We start from the raw sequence: 19,302 nt of genomic DNA, 5'->3' as shown, positions 1-19,302 counted from the left end.
CTTTTAGGGATCAACTACATTCCAGTCCGAAGTTAATTGGTAGTAGGCTAGTGTCTGTAGCGGCTTAATACAGTTTGCTGTTCGATCAGGACTAGGTTCCGGGGTTTTTCTGCATTTGGGCTTTCCTCGTTACCAAAACTTCTGGTGTTTGTCTTATTTATTTTTCTGCATTATATTGTTTATCTTTATAATTGAAATATCACAGGTTGTGCGTTGATCAATCATAGTAGCTACATACATCCGAACTTGTTTGTTGGGTACGACTTGATTGATTCTTAGACATTGGTCTTTGGTACCGTCCAAGTTATCTCTTTGTGATTAGGTTCATGGATTTGTTTCTGTAAACATTCTAATCGCAAGAGAGAGATATAACTCTAGATATTATTCCTTGATTGAGTTTAACTCTCGGAGTCGTATTGAGTTTGTCCATACAAATTACCTAAGGGAAAAAGTGGTGGTGTATTTTGGTACCCCGCGTTTTCAACTTTAGTACTAAAATCCATAACTTACTTTTTCAAAAAAATCTCACAGCTTGGACCGAGAACTTGCTGAATTAATGTATGAGAGATCCTAAGTTTATAACATCTCTAGTTCCTTCCTTAAAGAAAATTAATCAATCATGTGCAAAAAATAAAAAATAAAATAAAATAATAGGCGAGAAACATGAGGATAATTTTTGTAGTTTTTGCAGATACCATACTCTACATGTCCTCATAATCCCGAAGGGATAGTATTTATTAAAGGCGTCAAGTCTAAGTCTAGGAATACTCTAGAAGTTATGTAACTTAGATAATGTACCCCTTGAGGAGCACCATATCATTGAGGAGGTGTTCCAACAATCTTAAAAATATGTAATCTCAGCCGCAAAGCTAAGGACCCAACTTGAAGATTCAATTACTAAAGTGCAAGTTCTTTTTCTGATGTCTTTTTACTTATGTTTTTAGCTTAGTTGTGAGTTTATGTCTACTTGGGCGTAGTAATTAGTTTCAAGGAAACTACCTTTTGGCATCGATTGAGGGGATTTTTTCGACTTAACCTTATGCAATTGATTGAAAAAGTTATTTATTTATTTATTGTTCTTTATATTTTTTAATTTTAAGAGCCACTCATTTCTTTAGAAGATTTATTCTATGTTAGCACATTGTTCAAGTTGTTTTATGCAGCTTAAACTGTTTTGATTTTTTATACAAGATCATGGTAAAAAGAATTATTTTGTGAGTTCTCTGTTTGAGAAACACATAATGAGAACCCACCCAAAAATCATACATAAAGCTCTTATGAATATGTTACTTAAGATTTCCAACAAAAAATTACCAATTTTTCTTGTTACCGTTCAGTTCATCCAAGGAAAATATATTTTCTAAAATACTTGAGTATTGTGTTCGAAAATAGAGTAAGCGCTCTGAAAGCGCGTATGTATGTCCATAAAGCGTATTTTATGGATATCATCTTGGGGTAAGCTTGAAAAGCGAAAGTCGGTACGTGTAGTCTGCATATCGGAGTTAATAAGTAATTGTCTTTACGATTTCAATTTGCATTCATCTTTACGATTTCTGTTCATGTTAATCTTTTTTGGCTTTATAAAGTTGTCATGCTCTACGGGTGCAAACTAGCTAATGGATAGCTACATCTGCATATGAAACACTTCAAAACCCTCAAAGATCAAAGAGCATAACTATAGTGTTATGACATGCTCCATAGTAACTACGACTGGGTACTAGAAAGTCTCTGAATGAATCAACATGATCCGCCTTGCGAGGCACCTCGAATTTTCTGGAGGTAAACAACGCTTACCGTGGAGATAGATTTACACAACCAAACGGAAAAGCACATGGATTACATAAGCGGGGAAAGAGTGGAAGAACGCAAAGATGAAACCAGTGGAGACGATGAAAGGTTTCAGACAAAGACAGAGAATAACTAGAAGATATTACGACAGTGGAGAAGCAAACACATATATGTAGCGATAGCAGTCAAGATTGGACAACAAAGAAATAGTCGGTCATAAAGAAGCTATTCAATATCAAACTCAATGCTTATTTTATAGACTTTGAACTTTGTTGCAGAACAAGATACAATCATAAAGACATGGATCGAGACAATCACAAATAAGACGACAGAACAAAAAAATTAAAAGAGGGAAATAAAGTGTACAAAATGTAACATCAATAGAGGCGGGAAAAAAATAAAACTCCACCACAGAAAAATAATAAGCATAATTATCCATGAAACCTAAAGATTTGTTCTCATTACGATAAAAATAAATAAATAATAATACAATAGCATATGTTTATTTGATTTAAACATGTTCCTACACGAAGAAGTGTTGTGTCCGGAGATAATTTATTTTCTTACCTTGTTTCCTCCGCACGAAGTTCCACGTCCGGAAATGATCTATTTTTCATAACATATTTTTTCCGCGACGAAGTTCTATGTCTGGAGATGATCCATTTTTTAACATGCTTCCTCAGCACTTCGCGCGTCCCTAGATAATATATTTTCTTAATGTGTTTCCTCCGTACCGCGTCCAGAGATAATTTATTTATTTTAACATTCTTTTCTCCGCGATGAAATGCTGTTTCCAGATATGATTTGTTTCTAATATGCTCCTACCACGATTGAATATCGTGACTCATGGTTATACCCACATATTCATTAGATAAACTACGAAAGAAAACCATATTTAACCTTCGAAAGGAGTCGGGCAGTGCTAATAGTAAATCTTGAAAACCTAACACAAATTGAAAGTGGTGAAAGTGGAAATTTTAAGTACACAATCAAGAGAACAAGCCAATCAACCCAACACCAAAATAGAAAACTTGGGTATGAAATGCCCATTTTACCATTGTGAATGCTCTTCGTCCGGCAATATGGGGAACACAACATGAAGTCTACATCCTGAAAAAAAATTGGCGAAGGATTTTGCCTGTCTCTGAATGGCGAAACATATATGTGAGGGAATACCCCTACCAACGAAGGCAGTATAAAAACATTATGTGGTAAAAAGAGAATCTTTAACACATTATGTGGCAGTATAGTACCCCTATTCTCGATTTATACGAATGTCTTACAAGGATTTTATCAATCTGAAGAAAGACGTAGAAGGATAAACAATTATTCGGGATAGTAAGAGACGTTTAAGATGTGACTGACCTCTGTAAGATCTAAAGTGACGTATCCTGGATAATAATCATGCAGAACTAAAGAAAGCGGACATACCAAGGGAAGCGAAAAGAACAATCAAACACAAAGGCAAGGTGAATAAAGTAATTTTTAATGACATCAATTAAAACTACATATTAATTATGTTACATGGAATTCTAAATAAGATTGAACAAAAAATAAAATCCATGAAAGCAAAGTTACGCGAATAAACGAGGAAGACCACAAAGAAAAGAACGATAAACACTGTACAACTTGACCATCTTAACCCACCAAAGACTGACCATGGTATACTCATCGAAATCCAGGATATAAACATCCTCATCATCATCTAGCTTACGAATAGCCTTGACGCGTTCAAACTCGTAAGATGGGGCATCTGCACAATACTTCGCATAGGCATGCACATCAATACTTAGCAAGTCCCTTTTACATCAACACATTATTTTGGCCCGCTTCAAGAGGTTTCATCAATTAAGAAAGAACAGAGTATATATTACAAGCAAAATGCATAACAACATCCTCTGGACGAGGTTGTCAAGAACGAAAAAGACATTAAAAAATAAACAACAAGTATAAACGAAGAAGAAATAAGGAAAAAAGAATGCTTACATGATCATCTTGTTCTAGACACTAAAGCTTTTCCAGGGAATATGAAAGAAGTGTACATCTAGAGAATCCTCAGATGGTAGGAATTTCCTGACCGAATGATCATACAGAGATTTCCAAGTAGAATCCACTGCTCGGACCCATGATATCTCGATTTCCTACCAAAAATGTGGGAAGAAGGGTTACTACCCATAATACTCAGCAGTGGTTGGCCAAATGAAATACAAGTAATGCTTTGTCCTTTCCTAACACCGAGGCCTTTTCAGCACAATTAGCTTCAGAGTTGGTAGAAAACTCTACAGTTAAGCGTTCTCGAACGGAGTAATTTAGGGATAGCTGGCCTCCTGGGAGGCTGCTACTAGATGAACGCAATGGTGCCTATTGAAACCCCACACCGCCGGATGACCAAAGTGGCTAAGTGGGAAAATACTGGTGGAGGGATGGGTCATTTCAAATGGTATCATAGACCGACACGGGTCACCTGTTGAGGGTAAGACAGTACGCTGGACGGGATATGTCAGTATCTAGTCTCAGCGGGGGCAGGGAACGTTGGAGATATTGGATTAAATATATTCTGGAGCCGAGGACGACTGTAATTTTAGGTGGTAGTGTTGTGATACCCCAATATTCGGTAGTGGTTGGATGAATGGAATATAAGTAATGGGTTTGTCCTTTCATAATACCGAGGCCTTTTCAACACAATTGGCTCCAGATTTGGCAGTAAACTCTGCAGTTAAGCATGCTCGGACAGGAGTAATCCAAAGATGGGTGACCTTCCGGGAAGTTTCTGCTGGATGACCGCACAATGCCTGTTGAAAACCCTACAGTTCTGGATTATCGCAGTGGATAAGTGGGGACAGTATCAGTGGAGGGATGGGTCATTAGAAATGATATCAGATCCAACAACGGGTCACCTATCGAGGGTGAAAGCGCACGCTGGACATGATACGTCAAGCACTGACTGATGAGAGGCAGGGAACGTCAGAGGTCTAGGATTGAATATATTCTGGAGCTGAAGACGGATCCAATTTAAGGTGGTGATATTGTAATACCCTTATATTTGGCAGTGGTTGGCCGAATGAAATATAAGTAATGGTTTTTCCTTTCCTAACACCGATACCTTTCCAGCATATATGAATTTTCTTATCTTAACTTTTAACTTGGTAAATCGCTGTGTTACCTCGGGTTTATATATGTTTCATAGTTTTTTGAAAATGGATGTCGTTATATGGTTTTTGATAGCATATCATGCTTGGCCCACAAGTTAGTAAAAAAATAATTATAAATTTATTGGATTATGAAAAGAAAAAAAAATCGATGATGATTTTTAGTAAGAAATTCAAACGTTTTCTAAAGAACCGGTTCTAAATCCATATATTTTAGACATGAAACTAAAAATATTAAAAGACAGATCCATTTGGTTTTTGTAGTGGGACTAAACCCCTTGACACCCCTGATAAAGAAGCTTTTCTTAGGACGATTCTTACAGGTATAACAAAAGAGAAAATTTGTCACTGTTATACCGACTATGAGTATAACAAATCGGCAAACAAAATTGGCTAACTGGCACATATACCATTTAGCTAGGGTCGCCAACAAGTCTCATCGGGTCCGGGTAATATACTACCTAGAACCAAAATCGGTTATTGGAGTCGGTTCAGGGTCCAGTTCTCAGTCCCGTGGACTTAAAACTGGACCTGATAAATACAACCGGTAATAATAAGGTTCGGGTATTTATCATTTCTCATGAAATATCTTCATAAATTCTAAAAATCCATACTGAAACATATATATGAAAAACATCAATAATAATGAGTTCAACAATTCCATCTCTAACATATACGTATGTAAAATTAAGGTGTCGTAATATAAACACAAACGATTGGCAGACACAGACTTTTATAGTGTTGCCACAAAGAGAGCTTAACATAACAAATTGGTATATTTCTAAATATATACTATTGCCAAAAGAAAGAACTGCATTTCCAACTCCGCGAGTCTCCTTTACAAGTATTAATAAAAGAAAAGAGAGGAGATAGTTTGCAACTTGGCGTTCTTCGCACATGTTAAAAAGAAGCTCCATTTGTATGAATAGATAATTCAACATCATGTCCTGCAACATATGCAAATAAAATTTATCATTTGATGATATAAGTAATCATTCTCAATTAAGTGCGGTGAAACATTGGAAATAAAAGTTCTCTTTATATGTAATTTGTCACTATGTATTCTGATTATGTGGAGTTTTTTTCCATAAAAGAATAAAGTTGCTGATGCAACTAATAAAACGATAACAACATGGATAACCTGACAGAATCAACTATTATGATCCATATCTTAAATAAACATCGTCTTGTTAGACTTTTTTTAATTTCGTCAGTCACAAAAATAACGATGGTCCCACACGACATAAAAACCATGATTCTTCAAAATGCTAGTACAAGCGTTTGTATTTACTAACCCAATAGAGCTAAGATCACTAGTATATGAATATTTATTTAAACCACTACATATTATTATCACAAAGTTCCCAAGACCCTAGTGTATATAAATGATGAGATTGATAATTTCAAATACCTGACGTTTCCAAGACTCTAGTCAGGATGAACCTAAAAGCCAAGAGTCGTAAAACACCAAAACAGATGTTACCATCTTTCCATGCGTACCTTTGTAAGTCTGGGCATAAACATTACTAAGCCATGCTTGAATCCAGTCTTTATTAATCTATACATCATGTTTGCAAGACTAGCAAGAAAATTAGATCGAGAAGGAGCAAGCTGTGAAGGTTTTAGCATAGCGGAGTTTATAATCATCATAAGTTCATCGTGAAATAAAACACGGTTGACTGGAAATTTCAAAATAAGGAATTGAAAAATAAGTCGGCTTTCTAAAGACAAATTTTCCTACGACTATGACAAGCATAAATTTTTTAGTGCGGACACTAAAATAATGAACGACCAACAAAAATATGTATGGCAACTGGATTTTGATAAACTACGAAGAGAGGTGGAACAATAATCAACTTCTAGAAACCTTATTGGTGATGATGATGATGATGATGAAATAAAACCTTTTAATTAATGATAATTGATATATTAAATTATAAAATGTTTACCGAATTTTACTTAAACTAAATTTGAAATGATAACTTTTTCTAAATTTTGCCTAATTCTACCAAATAAGTTTTACTTAATTATAAAACCACATTACATCTTATTAATATTGCCTACGGGTAATGAGAAACTTCTTGAGGATATGGAAATGCGTTTCGTTTTCAAAACTCTTTTATTCTTGTTTTTTCCCATCTTCGTCATTTGTCTCGAGACCGCAGAATAATTTCATCTTAAGTTTCAACCCTAAGTCTATATCGACTTATAACTGAAGTAAAGCTATAAATTCTTCAACTTGTTTTCTTATTGCAAAATATCAACAGATCAATGTTGCACGATGAGGGTTACCAGCGTCATTGCATAAGCTTTCATGAACTTTTCCCCAATAACTCTGACTGACTAAACCAATTTGGCGTTGTTTTTCACTCCTCTTCGGATAGTATATTACATAGTTTCTGCAAAGAGATAAATGTTCGTCTGAAACATATTTTTGGAGATTAAAGTGAGAGTAGAATTTTTTCGTAGAAGGTTGGTCTGGAAGTTGTCATTTTGAAATTGGGATGGTGGGTATATATAGGTTACTCATTAAAAGTCGTTGGGGATAAACTAGCTGTTAGTGGTGGAATGTTTGTCTCTCGATCACCTGAGAAAAACTAAGTGACAATTGAGTATTTTAATAAAAATTAATATTTAATACACTAACAAACTTAAAATTAAATTAAACTTAAAAATCACGCCCGTCGGATCTTCCATACTTGACCCAAGTATTTACTTTCAAATTTTCTCTTAACCTGCCATGCAAATTTAGGTTCCAAATGTAACTAGTAATTGGAGTATAGTTCCTTGAAGGCATCCTTCTTTATGGTCGAATTTCAGGCCTCAAATTTTCATCATCATTGTTAGTCCAATTCTTATTATGTCGGGTTTCCTGAATTACCATGTTATGCATAATATGCAAGTGATCATAGTGTTGTGCATTTATGAGCACTTAAACCAAGATATAACCCACAAAAGATAACGAACTTCCGCTTCAAAATTCCAAAATCCCGTTCCACATCCTTTCTCAAATCCATTTGTCTGTTGTTAAAATACTAGTATGAAAGACCCAATTCGCCCGGAGGGGGCTGATAGTGAGCTTGAGCTAAGGTCGACCATGTTGGATAGATTTTATCCATAACATAATACCCATAAGTGTATTGATGGACGTTGATTGTAAAATGTACTCTGGGACAAATTTCATACTTTATATCTTCAAATAGAGACGCTTTATGCAAATCATTTTTCATTTTGCGACCCCAAAGACCAAAAAGAATTCTGCCATATCCAACATAGGAAGGAGCACCTTTAAGGATAACAATTGGTTTTGGGTAATTAACATTATATTGACGCCCCAATAGGTAGGGAAACTCGTCCCTATCCAATGCAAATAGTCAAGACTACCTAGCATTCATGGGAATCCCATATCCTGATATTAGTGTAATATTTCTCTAACATCTTCCTCAGCTGGTTCTCGTAAATACGTTATACTAAAATGATTAATTATTGTTTCGAAAAAAAATAAAAGATACTCATGTGAAGTTGTTTCTCTCGTACAAAGGTATTAATCAATCGAATCCGCAAGTATTCCGCAACCAAGAATCCTTAGGGATGGACTGACCTTTTGTTCAGTACTATGAACTTTAATTATGTGCATCAAACTGATAATTGGATTAAGATTCTACCTGACAAAGTTCCTTAGTATAATATTTATCACCAAGTATCATGGGGAATCGACGTTAGAAATATTCATTAGAGTACACACAATCGCGAATTAAATAATCATGCATCAGCTTTTGATCGAACTCATTCCTCCATCCATACGCATATGTTCTTGTGAATACTTGTTTTGGCTCTGGAGATCTAGGTATATGTTGCCAAATGTACGGGCATCATAGTGTTGATTAGTTCTTTATCTTCATCTGCCTCATCATCAAGTTGTTACAAATTCCGAATACGCTTTTCATGTCATGATTTAAATCGATCCATATGAATTTGCATTTTTTTCGCCAGAATAAACCATCGATTTTAAAATAAATAAGACTGCAATAAGGAGGAAATAACCGTTAGTAAATAGCTGTTAACGACAGAGTTTCGACCGAACGATAGAATCTTCAACACCAGCAGTAGATACTATATCGCTGGCACTATCCGTAAGAACGCCCAATACCATCTCTGCCGCTGAACCCTTTTCCCATAATAGCACCGCTAATGTGTCAGGCATACCAAATGAAAATTTGATAGTTCCCACATAAACTCATGATTTATAAGGGCTGATACCAGTCCTACTAAGGGATACCATTCCATATAAGACAAAATGATCTAAAGTGTTCCGGTCGTTGGATCGACCGAATGGTATCCCCGTTAGTAAGACTGGTAACGGCCCTTATAATTCATGCATGAACCGGTCTCTTATGCGATCCATGTGGTTCCTGGTGGACCTAGACAGCCCATTACATTTTGAACAAAGGTGAACTTAACTAGCATAGACCGCTGGATACATTGACCAGTAGAATCTAGGTCAAAGAAGTTGAATGATCCAACGATGATGATTAGGGAGAAACGAAATTGGAAAAGGTAGGCAATGCACAAATTGTTGTTCTTATTGTGAGGAAGGATTCGTACACAGTTTCAGTTTCATTTTTAGCTGGCATTTGATATACATGGAATAACTAATTTCTTCTTCATCCCCATTCAGTATTGAGATGTCTAAAACAACTAGAAAAAGAAATAAATGGAGAAGAAGAAATTGAAGATTCTTCTGTACTATTTAAAACCTACTTCATTAGCTAGTAACTACTAGAGAGAAAAAAATGGCATTACTAAGAAGGAGATATTCGAATTCAAAACATTTAAGATGTTTTATAGTAGCAATCTCAGCTTCCATTCTCATATTAATAGTTCTTATTTCTGTTCTGGTTTCTACGCCTGTGGAGAATACAAGTCATCGTCATGCCAATCGTAAACATGACCTTGTAAGTAAACAAATCCAAACCCCATTTCTAATATTTTTTCACCTTTTGATTATTGCATATGTTTTAATTGATGGGGTTTTTGCTTTTCAATCTAATGATGAGGAGAATGAGAATGAGATCCAAAACAATGACAATGTTTTTCATGTTCCGGTTAGGGTTTGCTTTTTCTCCTGTCTTTTTACTTGATCTCTTTGTGATTGAATTTGTTGTTTGTATATTGAGATTTGTGGGTTTGGGTTCTTATTTTTGGGGTTTAGATTACTGGAAGAACTACACGTCATGGTGATCTATGGAGTTCACGCTTGTCAAAGTTATACTATGGTTGTAGTGAAGCTAGCAAAAAATTTACTTGTAAGTACCCATTTTTTCGTATATCTTTATCAATCACACATAGTAGATATAGATAAACAATATGAATCATGGTTTTGAATCTAGTGCATATTTTCAACAAGTAGAAGAGATTAGTCTTGCAATGAAGTGTTATCGAAATAGATGGTGGTTATATTTTTCGACGATTTCATATTGTTTTGGTTTTAAGGGTTTTGATTGTATGTAATGCTGTTGTCGCCGTCATGGTTGTGCTTATTAAACGTGAATGGCAATTTTGAGTAACAGCTGCTGAAGATAATACAATGGCAAATCGATATTTAGTGATCTCAGCTAGCGGAGGGTTAAATCAGCAAAGAACCGGGGTAAGATTATTCTTCGATGCTGGTTTATGCTGATATCATTCAGCAGATTAAATTACTTAACTACCTGAATTGATTAATTAGGTTCCTATGGTAAGCTTATTGCTTTACTACATTTGCAGATAACAGATGCAGTTGTTGCGGCTCGCATTTTGAATGCTACTCTTGTTGTTCCCAAGCTGGATGAAAAATCTTTTTGGAAAGACTCCAGGTTTTTTACTGGCGATTTTTGTGGTTAAAGATTGTTCTGGCTTTAAGTTTTCTACACCAAGGGTCAAATACTAGTGCACTAATTTTCTTTTCTATTATTTCTTCTGCAGCAATTTTGGCGAGATATTCAATGTTGATTGGTTCATCTCCTTTCTCGCAAATGATGTAAAAATTATAAAGCAACTTCCTGAAAAGGGAGGGAAAATTATGATTCCACGTAGGATGCGTGTCCCAAGGAAGTGCACCGCAAAATGCTATAGAAACCGTGTGTTACCTGTTCTGTTGAAAAAACACGTGAGTTCTATTTATTCTTTTTCGGATTCTACCTAGCATTTGTAATTCAGATTTAAATGTATGTCCAATAAATTGAATATTCTCATTATTTTTTATGGATTGCTAGAAGACTTTGTTGAAATGGCTTCCTTTTTGTGGTACAGGCTGTGCACTTAACCAAGTTTGATTACAGGCTTGCAAATAAGCTGGATAAAGACTTACAAAAGCTGAGATGTAGAGTTAACTACCATGCTTTAAAGTTTACCGATCCTATACTCAAAATGGGTGGAGAATTGGTCCGAAGGATGAGGAATAAAAGCACCCACTTCATTGCCCTGCACCTAAGGTACAGTTCAGCTTTATGCTAACTCCGATCTTGGCTACCAATATGATACCAGTGGAAGATCTTTGTTTTTGTCTCCGTGTGTTTAACATACAGTCGAAGTTCTGTAAAATTGAACTGTGTAAGTTGCTAAAAGTGCCAGCTATTGGCTTTGGTCAGCAGTTAAAAACTTAAAATGACAAATATTCTATCCTCCCACAAAGTCACGTTTTGGTCAATAGTGTCATGCCCGTTAGATTGATAAAAGGGTTGTATGCGTTGGGAAATCGGAAACTTTACTGGAAATGGTCTGTCAATTAGATATTCCCTTCCATCCCGCATGCTTGCTTACTTTTTCTGTTTAGAAACATAGAGTATTTGTTCACTTGGCCCATATATGGTAACTGCATCTGTTTTAAGAACTTTGTAGATCGACAATGAATACTAGAAAAGCTGTATGATACAGTCAGATGTTTCCCGTGACAGGTTTGAACCTGATATGCTAGCCTTTTCGGGTTGCTATTATGGTGGAGGAGAGAAGGAAATAAGAGAACTAGGTGCAATACGCAAGAGATGGAAAACTTTACATGTAAGTCTCTACAGTTTGAGTGGTTGGTTGAAACTTGAAAGCATTTACAGCTCTTTAAGTCAAATGACTGATGCTTCAGATGTGTTTTATAATAAACTATATATATATATAATAGTCAAACAACCCAGACAAGGAAAGGAGGCATGGAAGATGTCCACTTACTCCAGAGGAGGTTGGTCTTATGCTCCGAGCACTTGGGTTTGGTAGCGACGTGCACATCTACGTAGCATCTGGAGATGTTTATGGAGGAGAAGAAACATTGGCACCCTTAAAACGTCTCTTCCCTAATTTTCATTCAAAAGACACTATAGCCAGGAAGGAAGAATTGGCACCATTCTCATCATTCTCTTCACGCATGGCTGCTCTCGACTTCATTGTTTGTGATGAAAGTAACGTGTTTGTGACCAATAACAATGGTAACATGGCCAGAATATTGGCTGGGCGAAGGTATAGTGATGTTCTTTGCATTCCTTTTCATTATTTCTAATCTGCTAAACCAGCACAAACTTGAAATTAACTTTTCACAATGCTTGTTTATTGCAGGAGATACTTTGGACATAAGCGTACAATTCGTCCAAATGGTAGAAAACTGTATTCTTTGTTTTTGAACCGTACTCAGATGAGCTGGGAAACATTTTCATCTAAGGTTCATGCTTATCAAAGAGGCTTTATGGGGGAGCCGAGTGAGGTAAGGCCAGGCAGAGGTGAATTTCATGAGAACCCCTCAACTTGCATCTGTGAAAATTCTGAGGCCAAGTTAAACAAGGATACAAGTAATCAGAGTCAGAGCAGGATAAATCAAGGAAATGAGAGCAAAGATACCGGTGAATCAAATGACGATCAGTATAATGATGGTGAGCCATTGTGGCCTGATACAGACTATTGGGATAACCAGAATGAGCCTCTAGAGAAAGATGTGGCCAATATAATTAATTCAGATTATGATGAGTTACAGAAAAATGAGGAACAATCAGAGTTGGAAGAGCTACTATCAGACTGAATAAAAAGCTTCCTTCAGACTACCTTTACTGGTCGAATCTAACCAGCAATTGTGCATTCTTGTGCGGAGCCAACTTTTTAACCTTGACATGTGGTGCCCTCCGAAAGAGAACAGATGTGCCCGTGCAGATTTGAGATTCATCAGTTGTATATATAAGTGTCTTCAGCAATGTAGCCCTGAGTTAGACTCCCACTCTCAGGTTTCAGTAGAAGTACGAATGGCAAGAATCAGGATAGAAGCTGTTAATACTGTTGCATAACTGTTAGTTACATGATACCATCCAACAAGTGCTCACAACAAACAGACCTATGTGGCTATGTTAATTTATAGGCCTTTAACTTTTGCCATAAGTTATACCAGCTTTTATTTTCAAGGAAATTCCAGACTAGATTACCAGTAAAATACATGGCATTCCAGAATTAGATTTTGTGTTTTGTATTTCAACTCATCTTCAAACCATGTGTGGATCCACTCTTTTTGGCTTGCATTTACAATTTGTCTGCTGCAGCATTTGTATTATAGTGGTTTCCTGAGAATCTTTCTAGTTTCAGCGATCTTCAAGTAATGATTTTAGCTGCAATCTAATGAGGATCAATTTTTGCTAGTTAAGGTTTCAACTTAGTGGAGTGTAACCATCGTATAGTACGTACTATTGGTAACTGGCAAATATGGTACTTGAGATTTTATATACCAGGTAGGAGAACCAACTTGGCGACAACCAGCAAGACCAGTGCATCAAAAATATTTCAACACTTGCATTCCAGTTCTTTTTTAGATTGCTGCCTTCAACAGCCTTGCTTGACACTGTCATCATTTTCTTTCTTTGCTAAAGAGAAAAAGCAAATGCACCCCTATCAAGTAGCAGCAACATAATAGACTGAACTTTGGTCAATAAAGAACAGTTGAATAAGCAACTGTCAAAAATGAAAGAATTAATAGATTAAAGACTAACTGCTTTGATGTTTTGTTTACATGGAGGAGTCTTTTGTTTACCACTATAGAATTGACCTGCAATAAATATTTCATCTTCCAGGAAGTTAAATATTAAAATGTAAAAAATAGAAAAGGGAAGCTATTTTTCTTCATTCTGAATCAAATCCTGGAGATGGTGGCGGTTCGTCAACTGGAGGTGTTTTGTCATCTGAGAATGGTTCATCAACTGAAGGTGACGGAGGAATTCCAAGACCGGGGTAGTAACCAGGTGGTTTATCCAGAGGTTTTATACTTAGAAGCTGGCTTGAATCACCAACAACATCTGCCCATCCATAATGAGGTTGACCTCTTCAACAAAAACAAAAACATTTTTTTAGTTTAGACCTAGCAGTGCGAAGTTTTGAATTGTTACAGGATGGAGTGCGCAAATTTTAGGTTATGATATATGATATTTCATATTGAGCAGAGAACGAACTTACTCGTAATAGGTCTCCTCATCAACAACAATATCCCAGCTTTCTGCCGTTGTGCTTTTACCATATTTGTGCACTTTCCTGAAAATAAAATAAAATAGGCACAAATAGCTGGAATTAGATTTTACTAGGTTATGAACGAATAACTGATTCAGAACAGTCTCTAGTCATTGGGCTGAAATTACAAAGAGAAGAATCATGCTAATGGCCTCTTTTATTTTCGGAAATGCTTACCCGTTTCCGAAGTGCTCTTCTCCCCACGTCCTTGACCAGCCTATAAGCATTATCAAAAAAATCTTAGTGGCATTCAGAAGAACATGTGACGTGTTTCTGTATAAATAACTTAAAATTTAGAAAGTAAAGATACAAAGTGATGCAGTTCGATAAAGGATAAACTTACGTTCACCAGAGGGCGACACATGCCACGTCTCTCCTTGACGCGAACCTATGCCAGAAACAAACCTCTCCTCCCACTTGTCTCCCCATTTGGTTCCTAGTTCGGTCTCTGCCCATTTATCCGTCCTGAGAAAATGTGGAGACAATGAAAATTAACAAAGGATTCCAACTTATGAAGTCTTCATTAGCAGTTTAAATACTAATTGCATAATAAAAACGGGTGTACTTTGCTAGCCATAAAAATGATTAGTTTGGGATTAATAGTAGTTGCACATTCACTGCATTCACGTGTTAGAGTGTCTTTGTGTTACAAGACGTCTAAAATTACATTAGAATACACAACTATCATTAATCATTCTAGCCGTGTTATCTTATCAACCTGTCTTCCTGCCAAAATGACTTGCAAGGGGTCGCACATTTATAGTACTCGATGTATTCTTTGTTTCTCAAATTTTACACAAAAGCTTAATAGATGCTCTGTGGTATGATTGTCCTTGGAAAAAGTATTTAAGCCGTGCTTCAAGGACCCATATCAGATTCCTAGTGTAAGTTCTACACAAATTCGCGCAGAAATTTTTGAAGTGGCATTATTTTGCAGTGAACATAAAATGTAGGAGAGAGGGTTTGACAAACCATTTCAGGACGGATCCAGTTCCATCATAGTGCTCTCCCCATCTTTCCCACCATGACTGTTCATTCAATTTCCCATACTTATGAGCCCCTTTTTCTGTTGAACCTTTAGCATCATATTTCTCGAACCTACAAGCAAGATCTTGTCATCAGTATACTTCTTCACTCAAATTAGTGTTCTATGAAACAAGTGACCTTTAAGTATAATCTGAATTGTCTACTCACCATTTCTCAAACCATACCGCATCCTCGGTGCCTGACTTAGCTTGTTTCTCTGCACTTCGCTCTATCCTTGCCAAATTACTGAAAGTTGAAACAAGTTATATGGATAGTTCTTTTGAGACTACAGGTTCTGCTAAAAGAGTACTAACAAAATTCCTCGACACGTTTAGACAAACATAAAACTGACATCAAATCCAGTGACGAGTAATATGTAAGCTGCACCTATATATATCTTGTTGATGAACCTCTTTCCATGTTTCCCACCATGAATCCCCTTCAGCATTCATCCCAGACTTCTCGACGCCTATGCAGAACAAGATAAAAGGAATTTGAGTACCATCTTTACATTGGAAACTTTCTAACGACATTAATAAAACATGCAGCACATCAAACAAGTAAATGAATGTAAAAGTGTGGAACACACCTAGTTCTTTATATCCGGTCCAATCACTCTTCTCCCACCACTGTTAAAGAGATCAATAAAGCCAATTAAATGTATATACCTGGGATAATGGTTATTAGTCACAAAAACATAACCAAGGCACAACATCGGAGCAAACTCATCTCCATGTAAAACCAACATTTTAATATTGTAGCTATACGCAATAAGATTACAGAAAGTGAACCTTCAAAACTTGTTAAATTATACCTCTTCTTTCCATTGCGAAGAAGCGTCACTACTTTTGCCACCCATCCTAGTCCACCGACATCTCTTTCCATTATCATCTATATTAATATCTTCTCCACTTTCACGAAACCAAGTACTACCATCTTCATTAGTACCAGCTTCATTGACATGATCATTTAAACTGATGCCCCAATCCTTCTCATTTGCAATGCCAGTGTCTATTGGGGTCAAATAAGCAAAATTTAGCAAGCTTTGTGCATGAAATTATGAGAAAAACTGACATTAAATTCCACTAATTCATTCTTTTTATACCTCTTTTAGGTGGAGTATCACGAGAATGCGGCGCATTGTTATTTGGTATACACCTAGGATAGAACTTCTTTTGTTCAGTACCACCCCCAGGTCTGCAAGCAAAAATCAACCAAGTAATCAATGTTATTAATCAACCCTAAAAACACATTAATCAGCACATAAGTAATAAGGAACCTACTTTTAAAACCCTAAAAAAGGAAAGAAAAAACAAGTATACCTAGATGAAGAGAAAGGCACAGTAGGAATAGCTTGGATTTTAACCCGACGATGATTTTTTTTAGATTTTTCAAACCCCAATTCTTCAGCACTTTCAATAACACTGGATGATTTTCTTCGAATGGGTGATACAGAGTCAGAATAACAAGAGATTCGACTCATCTTGAGTTGAAGATTTTTATCTCCATCACCAACATTTCTGCCACTAATATTACACAATAATTTACTTTTGTTTCTAAAACTCAATTCACAAATTAACGAAGAAGAGGAGGAGACATTATCAACTCTGCTTCTGAGAAATGCTGAAGAAGTAGTGGTAAAATGACTGGAATTTGTTGCTGCCATTTTTACTTTTTTTTTTTACAAAAACTCCATTGAAAAGAAAATGAGTGATTAAATCAAAGAGAGTGAACCAAGAAATAAACCCCTAATTAGGGTTTCTTTGATTCAGCTCTCTTCTCTCTTCAATCTCGATTTGTTTTCGGTTACAAAAATCAAGTAAGTCTGTTGTTTTTTATTTATAAGAAGAGAAGAACAAGAGATTAAAATGAGTGAGTGTGAAACAACTTGGACTGAGCACACTGATGTGGGTCCAGTTAAGTAAAATGAGGGAGCTGGATGGACGGTAACGATTTAATATTATACACGTGAACAAATTTTTTAGTTAAGATTTATTTGCCTAGAATATCTAGATTAAATATTTATTTGTTTCGAATCATTAACTTACACGTGTTTTAGTGGTAACCTTAACTACGGCGGGCAAACTCTAGATCCTTCTGTTGTTTATCTTAATCAGAAACAGACTGTTTTTAAGGTTTAAGCATTTCCTTAATTTAATGAACAGAATAATATCCCAAAGATTAACTGTAGATACTGTTTAAAGTTTAAGCACATCACAAGATTCACAACCCAGCTAGACTGCTGTGCCATTTTTGTTAAAAATTTTTTTTTCCAGAAGTGACCTTTTAATTTAGTCATTTTACGGTACAGAGCATTAGCGGAAGAATTTGTCATTGCTTTTCTGAAAATGCATTTCTAATCGATTTTTTTTTTTTTTAGAAAGGTGGCTAATAGTTGTTTTCCAAAACAGATTTCTGTTTTTCGTTTTGAAATCATACTGACCAAGAAGCTGTCCCACAGTTTTAATCATGAGTCATGACTGAACACACTGGGCTGGGAATGCTGATTTTCTCTAATTTTCAAAGGTTAATTTTGTCAAACTTTTAACCGTTTTATTTTTTACAGCAGATAGTTCCAAGATTACCCTATTTACACGCAGTGTTGGATGCAAGTTTTCTAGATCGCTCAGTCAAAATTTATGTATACAATTTTTCAAAAACAAATCAAACAAAAATCTAGATTTTCATTTGGAGGGCGAGGGCCCTAGCTTTGGATGAGCAATGCCGAATTGCAGATCGCCGTATCCCTCAATACGGCAAGTTTCGGCCCAATTTCTACTGGATTACAAAAACGTCCAAACTCAAAGCTAGTCATACACTCTTATCCACTTTTAGTACGAAAACAAACTATACCCGTTAACCTGCTCCGGATAAATATGCACTCAACACGTGTCTATCCAAAATGAAGGATGAGGTGGAGAAACAACCTGATGACGTGCCTACTCCTTAGTGGATAAGTTGGAGTAAGTGACAGGCTTACGTGTACATGAGAATACTGGTACAAACTGATACCACGTCTTATAAAGAAGGAATATCTTAAGAGTAGTCCGGGTTCTCTCAACCACAAACTTTTCCTCCTTTTTTTCTCCTGGCTGTGTGTACTATTTTTCTATCCAACGAGGTGGTGGATTTCATGGTAGCCATGGAAATAATTGGGTTAAGTATTTTTGTCGAACAATGTCAAGCATGTTTCGGAGTCTTGTCAATTTCTAGGTGTTTGGAATTGGGCATTAGGGTCAATTCATGCAATATCTTGTTCTCTTGCTTTTCGTTGATAGGTTGATGCTGTGCTTGTTTGTGATGGGAGTTATTAGTATCTGTGTGTTTGTCGAAATATATATTTGTGTTGATTGATGGACTAAGATTGTTCTTCAGTGTCCGAGATACGTATACTGATCTAACCATCTAGAAAATAGGTACATTTTCTACTCGTGTTGGATGTTACCGGGAGGATCTTGTTTTTTTCACGGACAAAGCCACAATGTTAGGTTAAATCATCTTGCTAGTAAATTTTATTTAATGTTAAATTAAATGCACCCTTTTTCTTATTTTTGTTAAAGGGAGGGAAATTAGTGATCCGTGATCTGACTAGGGGAAAAATTATAGTCGATTCGTTAATTAGGAAAGTTTAATTAATGAGTACTCAAATTCAATTATTTTTGAACCAAAATATCCCCATATCTCATTAAATCCTTTTATGCGACGTTTTAGGTATTAGGTTTTTATGTTCTTTATTGTATCATCGTCCTGTTTTTTTAATTTATACATGAAATCATCATAAATAAAAATAAATAGAAGGATTTTTCAAATAAAAATCATATCTAAAGATTGAATATTT

The 19,302-nt window shown here is 35.9% G+C and overlaps 2 protein-coding genes across 4 annotated transcripts; one reads left to right on the top strand and one right to left on the bottom strand.

Moving 5' to 3' along the window:
• Positions 1-9,523: 9,523 nt before the first annotated feature.
• LOC113289562 (O-fucosyltransferase 16-like) lies at positions 9,524-13,496 on the top strand. 3 transcript variants are annotated; one of them, XM_026538847.1, is made up of 10 exons: positions 9,524-9,892; positions 9,998-10,042; positions 10,150-10,243; positions 10,508-10,584; positions 10,704-10,792; positions 10,902-11,085; positions 11,229-11,410; positions 11,873-11,975; positions 12,091-12,422; positions 12,519-12,975. In XM_026538847.1, exons 1-10 carry the CDS (start codon positions 9,731-9,733, stop codon positions 12,973-12,975), a joined length of 1,725 nt encoding a protein of 574 aa, XP_026394632.1. In that variant the 5' UTR covers positions 9,524-9,730. The 3 variants fall into 3 exon arrangements, with proteins under 3 accessions (XP_026394632.1, XP_026394631.1, XP_026394633.1); XM_026538846.1 differs by having other exon boundaries at positions 9,525-9,892; positions 9,995-10,042; positions 12,519-13,496; XM_026538848.1 differs by lacking the exon at positions 9,998-10,042 and having other exon boundaries at positions 9,525-9,892.
• Positions 13,497-13,858: 362 nt separating this feature from the next.
• Positions 13,859-17,299, bottom strand: LOC113289564. The gene is made up of 11 exons (XM_026538849.1): positions 16,787-17,299; positions 16,570-16,661; positions 16,279-16,475; positions 16,054-16,093; positions 15,852-15,933; positions 15,633-15,710; positions 15,411-15,536; positions 14,782-14,903; positions 14,616-14,655; positions 14,388-14,462; positions 13,859-14,256 (listed from the first exon to the last, which is right to left on the bottom strand). The coding sequence occupies exons 1-11, from the start codon at positions 17,128-17,130 to the stop codon at positions 14,058-14,060; spliced, it is 1,395 nt and encodes a 464-aa protein (XP_026394634.1). The 5' UTR covers positions 17,131-17,299; the 3' UTR covers positions 13,859-14,057.
• Between the last annotated feature and the right edge of the window lie 2,003 nt (positions 17,300-19,302).

Source organism: Papaver somniferum, chromosome 6 (assembly GCF_003573695.1).
Source record: "Papaver somniferum cultivar HN1 chromosome 6, ASM357369v1, whole genome shotgun sequence".
Taxonomy (NCBI): domain Eukaryota; kingdom Viridiplantae; phylum Streptophyta; class Magnoliopsida; order Ranunculales; family Papaveraceae; genus Papaver; species Papaver somniferum.
Note: the sequence above shows the minus strand (reverse complement) of the source record. Positions and strands in the feature narration are given on the sequence as shown.

Coding starts and splice junctions, on each gene's coding strand:
- LOC113289562 (XM_026538846.1), top strand. CDS start 9,731: ATGGCATTACTAAGAAGGAGATATTCGAATTCAAAACATTTAAGATGT. Junction 10,244..10,507: donor AGCTAGCAAAAAATTTACTT/GTAAGTACCCAT, acceptor TTTGAGTAACAG/CTGCTGAAGATAATACAATG. Junction 11,976..12,090: donor AGAGATGGAAAACTTTACAT/GTAAGTCTCTAC, acceptor TATATATAATAG/TCAAACAACCCAGACAAGGA.
- LOC113289564 (XM_026538849.1), bottom strand. CDS start 17,130: ATGGCAGCAACAAATTCCAGTCATTTTACCACTACTTCTTCAGCATTT. Junction 14,904..15,410: donor ACTGGATCCGTCCTGAAATG/GTTTGTCAAACC, acceptor ACATTTTCTCAG/GACGGATAAATGGGCAGAGA. Junction 14,463..14,615: donor GAAGAGCACTTCGGAAACGG/GTAAGCATTTCC, acceptor TTTTATTTTCAG/GAAAGTGCACAAATATGGTA.